The sequence below is a fragment of the Monopterus albus genome, unplaced genomic scaffold (genome assembly GCF_001952655.1).
Source record: "Monopterus albus unplaced genomic scaffold, M_albus_1.0 scaffold54.1, whole genome shotgun sequence".
Classification (NCBI taxonomy): Eukaryota; Metazoa; Chordata; class Actinopteri; order Synbranchiformes; family Synbranchidae; genus Monopterus; species Monopterus albus.
The window spans coordinates 1,028,034-1,039,254 of NW_018127934.1; the positions used below are offsets into that span (position 1 = coordinate 1,028,034).

An 11,221-nucleotide genomic window follows, 5' to 3' on the forward strand; every position below is an offset into this window, starting at 1 on the left:
GTATTTCTATAAGTGGGGTAAAACTATGGAATAATTTAAGTGTGGACATAAAAAATAGTAATAGAATTGATGAGTTTAAACGTAAATATAAAGGTATGTGTCAATCAAGATATATGCAAGAACAGGCTTAATGATTAACCAGATGGAACATTGTGGGTGTGGTGTATGAATGTTAATACTCTGTGATAATTCTTTAGTATATTACTTGTGTGGTGTAGAAGATAATTATTTAAGAATGTAATTATGTAAGAATGGTAACACTGTTATAATTTTTTTATTATGTTACTACTTATTTATGTAGAGATACTGCTTGCAAACCAATGATGGTAAGATGATGTCATGGGGTAGGACTGGATAAGTCTGACTTCTTCCTACTCCATTCAAGCATGTACTAGGTATAAGCAAATTGATATTGGATTAGCATTTGTTGGATATGTGTAAAATTATGTGTGTTGACATATCAACTGTCTTTACATGCTTGAAAGAATAAATCAAATCAAATCAAATCAAAATCAAAGTTTGGGGGTTTTGTTCAGCACCTTTCAAAACTGTACCTCTGGGTTCTTTACCTTGTGTGTAGTGCATTCTACCGCACAGCATGGGAGTTGAAGATCTCTCTGACAGGGGATTCTGCTAAATGTTCCCAACAGACCCTCACAATACGTTTGGGTCTGCCGAGTCTGTCCAGCTTCCTCCCCCGCCATCGGATCCAGCTCACCACCAGGTGGTGATCAGTTGACAGCTCCGCCCCTCTCTTCACCTGGTACTTGGTACTTTTTCACTCAATAAAAAGTGTAACCCTTTATCTTAAGTTTATCCCATTCTGAAAATCAACAAATACAACAAGTGAAAAGTTTTGATTTTGGAGGTCGTAGGTCACAGTCAAAGTGACCTCATGTGTGTATACACTGTATCAGAAACACAAATTAATTTACAAAATTTAAAAGTAAAAGTCACATACCAGTGTTTGTCATGAGGCACTCACACATACACTAGGTGGATTGGGTACTGTATATATGGATCTCCTATCACATTTTTGAAGTTGCAAGGAAGCGGAGGGTGTGCATGATAAATGACATAGCTGACGCCATAGAACAAATGCATGTATGAGGCAAAACCCAAGTTAACCCAGAAGGTTACGTATTCTATTTAAAGTTGGTAACCACAAATTGCTTCTACTTTCTTATTTGTAAGCAGGTAAAACAAATGAGATGTGATGTGTTTTAGTGCATCTTAGAGGTGTACTGGAAAAAAACAAGCTATTTTTATCATTTCCATTCTTTATGTTATGCTGAGCTGACTGCCTCCTGGATCTCACTCCATACTTAATGCATATGCCAGTAGTATTGATGTTCTCATCTAACCCTTGGCAAGAAAACAAACAAGCATATTTCTGAAAATGTCAAGTGATTCCTATTTAAGTATATTGTTCAAAATCACCATTATTGTAGACTGTAGAAAAGTGTTAGAGTATTTGTTTTCCAAAAACTAGCTGATAACAAAATTCGTACCGTTCATTATGCCTATGATTCTTTCAGTTTTCACAGCACTGTAGCAGATACTGTATACAGTAAATAATGGTGTGAAGATAGTTTGGCCAATGGCAGTGTGATTTTAAAAAGCAAAGGAATTAAGGTCAAAGTAATATCAAATGGGATTATTCGAAGCTAGAATCAGAATCAACAGTTCTCTTGTTTCACATGAGCAGCCGAGTGTAAGTGCAACAATTGGGTGGTAATTTTACTGTAACAGGAGAAATCAATTAATCAATATCTAATCAGCATTTCCATATTCCTCCACTGATGGAATCTAGCTCTGGCAGATTGGAAATTGTTGATGGGATTTTCCAGAAAATCAATTCTCTGTCCAAGACACCGAGCCCTCAACCATGCCGTGTCTTACGCAACTTATCTCTAAAAATAGTTGTGATCTTCAAAAAGTGCACATAATATTATTTAAAATTAAAATGCTAAAACAATGCAGACATCAAATGAGCAATGGCATTTTTGTATATCAGTCCTGTGATGGTAATTAAACTAATTACCAAATATTGTAAACCAAGATATTTACCACATTTGACACAGTATGGATGTTTTGTTATCGGTGTCTTTATGAGACTTAAAGGATAGGTTCAACATTTTTCTTAAAACAGCAGTCAGGTTTTCACATGGACACTGAAATAGGTTGTGCTTGTTGTAATCATTTGCCTTTGTTCCTCAGGATGCTGAAGCCTCTTATTAACATTACATAAACTTTGTTCCCTTAAGATTCAGGTCAACTGACTCAGACATTTGTGTTCTCACATACAACTTTTCCAGATAATATCTAGATAGTTTTAAGGTTCCAGTACATGTCTGAAAGGGTTTTTAGTAAGGTGTTGGGTCACCACTGCCACCAAAGCAGCTTCAATGTGCCTTAAACACCATCTGTCCAAAGGGCAATCCCTCATTTTGTTTACTGATGATGGCGTCAAAGGTTGTGTCTAACATGTCAGTCCAAAATTTCCCAGAGGTGTTCAGCTGAGTTGTAATCATTTTCAAACTCATCAAACCATTCAGTGACCCATCATATTCAAGAGGCATTGTGATCCTGGGAGAGATCACTCATTTATTCAGGTTTTCTTCATTTTTTCCTTTAATTTGTTACCTGTATGCATCTGCATGTTATGTCAATTTACTTCCTACATTGCACTCCTAATAATAACTATGGGCACTAGAGGTCACCTAGCAATAAAACATACGTTGCTTACACAGACAGCTGATTCAGTTGTTTTTAGGGGAGGGCAGTCACCTAAAGAAAGAAGCCAAGCTGACCTCAATGGAACTTTGTAATCATAAGTCTAATATGCCTTTCCTCCATGAATTTCAGTCCTTGCTAACAGGCAGCCCTTCAGTGACATGACTTGATCAGATGTATTAATAGGCTCTTCAATGAAAATTAATTACAAGAACATTTCACAGCACAAGAGAGAGGCAGAGTAGATATACATTTCTGTGCAGTCTGTGTGATGTGTATTTTAATCAAAATGACATATTAATCTTTGCCACAAGTTACTTTATAATTTATGAGTTACTGGCAGTTTGATTATAATTTCATTTAACACCTGTATAGGTTTCTGGACTTAATTTACTTGTAGACAGTATGTCTGAAATATTGTTAGATATATTCTATAAAGTATTTATACCCAACTGTGCCCATTTAAACTGTAATTTACTGAAACAGAAAACCAGTAAAATAATGGAAATACACTCACTACAGTGTTAATGGAAACTGCAAAATGTGTGAAGTTATTTTTACTTGTAGCCTTCAAATACAGTAATGTTTTACTATCTCCAGAGACATGATTTCAAAAGAAAAAGGGAAATCACCTGCTTCTGAGCAGGCTCATAGTGCTGTTTACTGCTCAGTGTGTTCACCCAATTGTATGTCTGCACCTTTCAGAAAAATGTTGTTGTGAAAAATGGAATTCCTCAAGTTAGCACAGTGAGTCCATGATTATTTTTCCATTATGATAAATGATGTATTTATTGAAATAGACAGTGGGATGGAGTGTTCTCTCTTTGCAGATGACAAGGCAATTTAGAAGAGGATGAAACTTGGAATTCATTGTTAAGAAAATGCAGGAGTCTCAGAAAAGTAAACATTTTCAGTTCATAAAACAAAGATTATGTTCTTTACAAGAAAAAAAAACTGAAGTAACATAAAATTTAAATTGTGCAACCATGAATTAGAAAGAATGAAATGCATTAAATGTTTAGGGCTGTGGTTGGATGGAAGACTGACAAGGGCTGTACATATAAACCTCTGGGCAAATGTAAAAAAAAAAAAAAAAAGTATTAAATATTATGAGGTGTTTAGCTGGGAGAGAATGGGGGCAGACAGAAATGCTTTTAGGGCTGTTTAAACTGGATTAATAAGATCAGTATTAAACTATGAGTGTATGGTATTTTGGTCAGCAGCAAGTACATCTATCAAAAGATTAGAGAAAATTCAATATCAGGCTGTGAGACTGTGTACAGGTGCATTTAAGACAACTCCTATGGCAGCGTTACAGGTGGACATGGGGGCCACAGACAAATTTACCCAACAAAGGATATCTTAAAACCATGCTGGGAAGGTTTTGGATGGACAGTGGAACACAAAGCTGTAGAATTAAGAATAGGTCAGTCCAACAGCACCATTGCCAACTAAACACCCTTGGATACTTCCTTTTCCTTCACATTATAGGAAAAGATGAGCAGTTATTGTGATTACATTCAGATCGTCACGTTTAAGTTCATCACTGGCTAGTTTGCATTACAGTCATTCAGATAGCAGACCAGACATCTTGACTGAAATGTTACAAACACTATATAGAATTCAAATGATGGTGCTAATACTTGCATTTTTATGGGTACCAGCACACATTGGGTTAAAGGGAAATGAAACAGCAGTCAACTTTAGTAGTACAGAAGTTAAAAGTATTATTAAACAGAAGCTGAAGGAGAAGTGGCAAAACAGTGGTAGGAAGAAAGTAAAGGGCGGTCGTTTTATGGGATTCAAAGGAAAGTAGGAGAGATGAGAGGTACTGGAAGAAGCAGAAGAGATGAGATAGTAGTATCAAAACTTAGATTTGGACACACTGGGCTTAACAGCACACCTTTCCAAATAGAAAAACATAATACAGGCCACTGTCAATACTGTGGACAAGAAGAGACATTGGAACACATCATCTTACACTGTCAGAACTATGAAACACAAAGAAGAGACCTAAATCAAAACCTTAGAGGGATTAAAATTCTTTATGATTTAATAGATATTTTGAGAAAATCCTCAGGAAATATGTTACCAGTTTTTGTGCCTTAGAACAACTAGGTTAATTGAGAGAATACGTTTTTTAGGATTATTGTTAATAGCAGCTTCTTGATCCCCACTCCTTACCAATTGGTGGCGCTAATGCACCAAGAAGAAGAAGCAGAAGAAGTAGAAGTAGTAGAAGAAGTAGAAGTAGTAGTTCATGTGATCATTGACGGTTCAAAGGTCGGGTTTGTAAGTTTCCATGTTATGTTTTGAACAAATGCTTGACTTTGCAGCCGTTGAATACTATTGGTTCCATGTTGATATTCGTTGCTGGCCGACTATCAGTAGTAAGAACTGTCTAAAGCATTCTCTTTTGTGTGCGGTAGTAATTAGTATGTGTATTGTTTTGCCTCAGTCGCTGTACTTGCTATTGCGAGCTTATAACCAGACTAACGTTTGTCATCAACTTGCTGTTATGCCCCTGAATTCCACGTTTGTATACGTGTCAGTTTAGGTGCTTGTGTTTGTTCTTCAGATGGCAAGCCTAGTTTTGCTGTTGTCTCAATTATTCATGCTGCTTTCATGATTGATAATCATCTGTGAAACACTCTTGAGAACCTGAAAGCCTGTTCTTGACCAGGCACCATTCCCAGTGCCCAGAACTGAACACATCGTTGCAGAGGAGAAACTTTTAGAATGTCTGTTTTGCATTGGCATTATATGGCATTGTAAGGGGGCGGTTTCAAGATGATTGAAGAAGAAAAGACAGGTGAAAATGAGGAGAAACTCAATTAAATAGGGGAAATCACTGTTCCTAACTTGCTCCAGCACATATTCAACATGCCGAGTTGACTGAATGGCTGATAATGACTAACTGTGCCAGAGAAAGAGTCCAGATAAGACAGACTGCTGGCCACAAACAATCCAACACAACCTAACAGCCCACTGTCGCTTGGTGTTTCATACTGGCCCTAATAAATTAAATTGGAATAACTTTGGATGAATTTATTTAGAGATGTGATAGTAGTGTGGCTACACAGTAGCCAAGATATTTGAAATGGTGTAATACTAGTTCACTTATGAAGGCAAAGCAGTGAAACTGAGAAAATCGCTTCAGGTGTGTCTTTCATGAACTGGATAAATATAAATATCCCTGACATTTTCTGGCAGACATTACAACAGTAAATCATTTTTTGCATAGAAGTTCCTGCTTGAATCAATGAAGCTTTTGTTAATATTGGTCATTCTTTCCTGCAAATTCATAGCTGAAATGCAGCAGTCCTTCATAAACACATTTGTAAATTCTAGGCAGGGCATTTTCATTTTTAGGACAAAGCTTTTATCATGAAAATGAACCTCTTATTGTTCTGTACTCTTATTTTTGTTTGCTTGTTTGATCTCAGCAGCAGTGAGAGAAGCACTATGGGCCGTCTGGACGGGAAGGTGATTGTGCTGTCAGCCGCTGCACAGGGGATTGGACGTGCTGCGGCAATAGTAATGAGTTTAAATAAGAATTTCTCACTGACGTGTTCACTGCCGTATCACAGATGGAAATAGTTTATTTTATAGCTTGTGCACAGATTCAAAGTTTTGTGTAATTTTGTGTATGCAAAAAGCACATTTTAATGTTGCTGACAGCCACTGATGTGTCTCATGTACCATCATGCTGCAATAATAATGGTGAGCCAAAACATCTTCTTCCACATTGCTGTGCTACAGAAACATGCACTGTGTATAAATGTTGTTGTCTGCTTAAGTCCTAGTTTTATTTAACTCATATTTAACCAGACAGCATCCCTGTGAAGTTAGCAACCTCTTTTTCAAGGGAGCCCTGACTAGCAGACTGGCAATACACATTCAAACAGGACAATACGCTGGTGACCAAGTCACATAGGCTAATGTAAACAAAGCTAAAATGATGCAGTCACTCCATCAACTATCACCTGACTGTAGGATGAACTGAAACTGGGAATTGAAGGATTAGGGTTAGAAACTACCATTTTGTGATGACAGATAACTGCGATCTAGGAGCTGGCACTGTGACATGAATTATTGCCTCAAATCAGAAAGAGTGGCAATGTGCATTCAGGCAGCAATGCAGATGTGATGCTAAGTAGTACCAGGCTTTAGTTATTTCCATAATTAAAAGCTTATTTAACAAAATGGCCTTGATGTATTTTAGAACAGTGCTATGCTTCAATCATATAAAAATATTCTTTCTTCTACAAGAAAATACTTGGTTACCAGTGTTGTAACATTATGCACAAATATATTGTTGAACTACTTGGAACTGGATCAATGTTTTTCAACTGTAGGCATTTGCAAAAGAGGGCGCTCAGGTCACAGCCACAGATATCAATGGAGAGAAGCTGAAGGAACTGGACGGCATTCCAGGTAAGATTCATTTCTCTTGGTTTACAGCTGCCACCTGCTGGACAAACCAGTTTGATGCAGCCAGGATGGCTGTGCCAATATGTTTTCCCCTTTTCTTCTTCATAATCATGAACAGGCCTCTGTAACTTGGAACAAGATAGATTTAATACATTTGAGCAGGAAAAGACAGAGGTTGTGCAAGGTATGTCTATATTACAGTGCCTATAAAAAGTATTCACCCCCTTGGATGTTTATTGATTTATAAAATCAATATAAATATAAAATCATTGGTTTATAAAATTAATAAAAGGGTAAAACATCCAAGGGGTGAATACTTTTTATAGGCACTGTAACTGCCCAGGTTTTGTCAAATTTGGGTAACAGACCATTTAGTGTTTGCCCCACTGAACATAAGCAGTACCTCTGTATTGTTACTATAAAAGTAGACAGTTCAGGTGTCATTAAAACCATCAGGGTCTTGTTTCATCTTCATCAACAGGGATCAAGACCAAGGTAGTGGATGTGACTAAAAAGGAGGAAGTGGACGCCCTGGCCAAGGAACATAATCATGTAGATGTGCTGTTCAATGTTGCTGGGTACGTTTCCCCATTTTTGCTAATGTGTGTGTGTGTGTGTGTGTGTGTGCACATCCGTGTGGGCCCACTTGACTACATTTCCAAACAACGTTTCTCTAATCTCAACTTGACCTGTTTGTAATCTTCTTAACAAATGTCAATAAAATTGGCACCTTTAAGGCCCAGTAACTTGACAAGGGGGTAATGCAATATTTTGACCAGCATTTGTTTTTTTAGTTTGATCATTTAAATCTCAAATGGCTATCTTATGCTCTTGTATATTTCAATTGATAAATTAAACATTTTACATTTAAGGCTTGTGTTTAAATGACTTTTGGGTTTGTTTGCCATGCACTCTATACAGGTTTGTGCACCATGGCTCCATCCTGGACTGTGAAGAGGCCGACTGGGATTTCACAATGAACTTAAACATCCGGAGCATGTACCTCATGTGCAAGGCTTTCCTACCTAAGGTGAGCTTTGCCCATATTACCATATGCTTAATACTGTTTATCCAGCTGCTGAGTGACTGCAGTAGGTGCAGCTGTAAATTGAGCAACGTGCGCTTTTATTTTGTTCCCATGCATTATCTGCTGGGATTAGCTCTATTACCCTCAGCCTGTGACTTGATGGGAACTGACTGCCCCATCACTAATCCAGCTTTAGCTGCAAACTAACCAAACGGGCTCCAAGGGGACATTTTACTTGGGTCATAGCACATTTGTCAAGCCTTTGTTACATAATTGTTATACAATTGTTAAATAATTTAAACTTTATTTTATCAATTACAGTCTAAATGCTGTATTTTTTTTTTATTTTGTCATTATAGATGTTGGCCAAGAAGTCAGGAAGCATTATAAACATGGCCTCTGTTGCATCAAGCATAAAAGGTGAAGGCTGTTCCAGAGATCTCAATGTAGACGCATGACGAACAAGTATTATGACCAGTTAAAGGGACACTGAGTCATTACAGTATGACGGTATTCACTGTAATCCTCTTACCTCATATAATAGCTTTGCGTGTGTCTGTGACACAGGTGTTGTGAACCGATGCGTCTATAGTACCTCCAAGGCTGCAGTGATTGGACTCACCAAATCTATAGCGGCTGATTTCATTGACCAAGGCATCCGCTGTAATTGTGTTTGTCCTGGTAAGTTTAGAACAACCTGCCAAGAAACTGCCCCTTTATTTATCCTCAAGGATTACACACAACTGCTAGCATTTTAATAGATACAGTAATAGTATCCCGGGGACATCCTTGAGAGCTAATTAAATTGATGTCAGACTGTCTGAGGACCTTGTGTATTTCCAAGATATACAAGCCTTGAGTTTGTCCCTTTAAAGCCAGTCTAAATAACTGCTGTATAAATTAGGAAAGGTTTTCTCAGTTGTCAAGAATTATTTGTAGGGACACCTGGAATGAACCCTATCATACTGATTTTTAATTATCAACATCCTCTAATTAGCCACAGACTACAGTCTATACAGTAGTGTCTGTATTCAGTATTGTGTTACACAGGGTTTCAGAAGAAAGACAGCTGCTTTTTATATTTCCTCAGGGACTGTTGATACTCCATCGCTGAGAGGTAGGATCCAGGCCCAACCTGACCCAGAACAGGTACTGTAGGCTCTTGCTGTCATTTTTCACATTCTTAATCTGACAGTAATGCCTACATGAGTCATATAACAGGTACAGTACATCTTAATCTTGGTTTCCAAAAATAGAAACCCTGATGCTACGAATGCTACTTCTCCTCTCTACAGGCTTACAAGGATTTCATGGCAAGAGTGAAAATTGGCAGAATGTGTAGTGCTGAAGAGGTGGCGTACCTGTGTGTATACCTGGCCTCTGATGAAGTGAGTGCTTGCAGAGTCGTGTAAAAGTGTCATGTACAGTATATAAGTGGTATATTGATAGTCAAGAAGAGCAGTATGAAAGCCTAACCCTAATGTAAACCTTTCATATCTCAAAAGATATCAATTCAGATAAAGCTGCTGCTAATTTATCAGTAGTGAAATAATTAACCTGACATCTGTCTTGGGTGCAGTCAGCCTATGTGACTGGGACGGAACAAATCATCGATGGAGGATGGAGACTGTAAGAAATCTGTGGTCAGCTCATCATGACAGTAGTGGACACAGTTGCTTCTTTCTTTTTCAGTTTTCTGAAAAATACTATACAGCGCTTATTCATTCCCTAAATCCAAGTTAAGTGTCCACAGTTTTGATCTATTTTGATTTTTTTTTCAGTTTTGGGGAGAAATTTTCTGACTCCAGTCTATGCTGCAGATGTGTCTATGTAATGGCAAAACATTTCAGGTTGAGAGACCTTATAATAAACTCACAGTATCACATTGCAATAATAAACACAGCTATTGTTAATATTTTTCAAAGATATATGTGAATTTCAGTGTAATTAATGATTAAATGTGTTTAAACTTCTATGAAAACGTGTTCAGCAATACACTTTGTGACCTTTCCATTCAACCCCCAACCGAGCTCTCCTCTGCGGAGTAACGTACGTACTGTAGCCTACTTGTCCATCACTAATACCGTTTCACAGCAGGTCCATATAACGCAGAACTACTGGAAACGCTGACCCGGACAATTCACGGGCGATGACAGTGTTTGCGAAATGAGGTGAGCTGCTTTTCCTTTAATAATGCTACTTTGTGATCCGTCGCAGGCGTTGGCTGAGTGCCTTTTAATGGTAGGATGCACATGGTCACAACCGGCTAACTACAGGCGAGTCGTCCAACATCGGACACCTAGCTAAATTTGATGGTTGTAACTATGTATCAGAACAGGGGACCGAGCTTCAGATAATTTACAGAAGGCAGATTTTCGGTGGCCTCACTGTTAGCTTAATGCCAGCTTAAGCGTCGCGTGTCAACGATAACTGGTTTGGAACTTGGTACCAGTTAAATGGTATCGCTGCTGCTAATCTTCCTGACAGTGGCATGGTGATGTTGCATCGAAATCCGTTTTTCCCATCGAGCTGTTTCCCCCGAACCTGAACCCGAACATTATCCTAACCACAACCACTGAGCTCACGCCACGTGAAACCGAGTTTTAACACGGGAGCACATTTGGACGTGGAAACACTTAGACACAAGACCTGTGTCTGACAATGGATCCAGTTTGTTAGGTTTATTGATGCTAGTTATCTCTAAGCTAACTTCTCTAGCATCCGTATTACCCTAACGCTAGCTAGATACAACATATCCCATATGGTCGAGCTGTAAACATTTGATTAGTGTGGTTTGTTCACATTTGGACTAACTAAGGCCCATGAATCGCAGTTTACCACCCCAAATCAGAAAACGTTAGGGTGGTGAAAGCTTTTTTCGGCTCTTTTAACCAGTGGAACTCAGAGAGACGAAGCGGACCACTTGGATATATAAAAAATAACCGTCACCTGATATGCCAGCTTCATAGCTGACCGTAGCAGTAGTCAAAACATGGAGAGAATCAATGTGTGTGAGTGTTGATT

At 38.2% G+C, this 11,221-nt stretch overlaps 1 protein-coding gene across 4 annotated transcripts; it reads left to right on the forward strand.

Annotated features, from left to right (window-relative positions):
* Nucleotides 1-4,936: 4,936 nt before the first annotated feature.
* Nucleotides 4,937-10,340, forward strand: bdh2 (3-hydroxybutyrate dehydrogenase, type 2). 4 transcript variants are annotated; one of them, XM_020601989.1, is made up of 10 exons: nucleotides 4,937-5,028; nucleotides 6,183-6,273; nucleotides 7,095-7,173; nucleotides 7,652-7,748; nucleotides 8,092-8,200; nucleotides 8,557-8,617; nucleotides 8,765-8,878; nucleotides 9,288-9,346; nucleotides 9,493-9,585; nucleotides 9,777-10,340. In XM_020601989.1, the coding sequence occupies exons 2-10, from the start codon at nucleotides 6,202-6,204 to the stop codon at nucleotides 9,828-9,830; spliced, it is 738 nt and encodes a 245-aa protein (XP_020457645.1). In that variant the 5' UTR covers nucleotides 4,937-5,028; nucleotides 6,183-6,201; the 3' UTR covers nucleotides 9,831-10,340. The 4 variants fall into 4 exon arrangements, with proteins under 4 accessions (XP_020457645.1, XP_020457647.1, XP_020457646.1 ...); XM_020601991.1 differs by having other exon boundaries at nucleotides 4,938-5,028; nucleotides 6,186-6,273; XM_020601990.1 differs by having other exon boundaries at nucleotides 4,957-5,126; nucleotides 6,186-6,273.
* The last annotated feature ends 881 nt before the right edge of the window (nucleotides 10,341-11,221 follow it).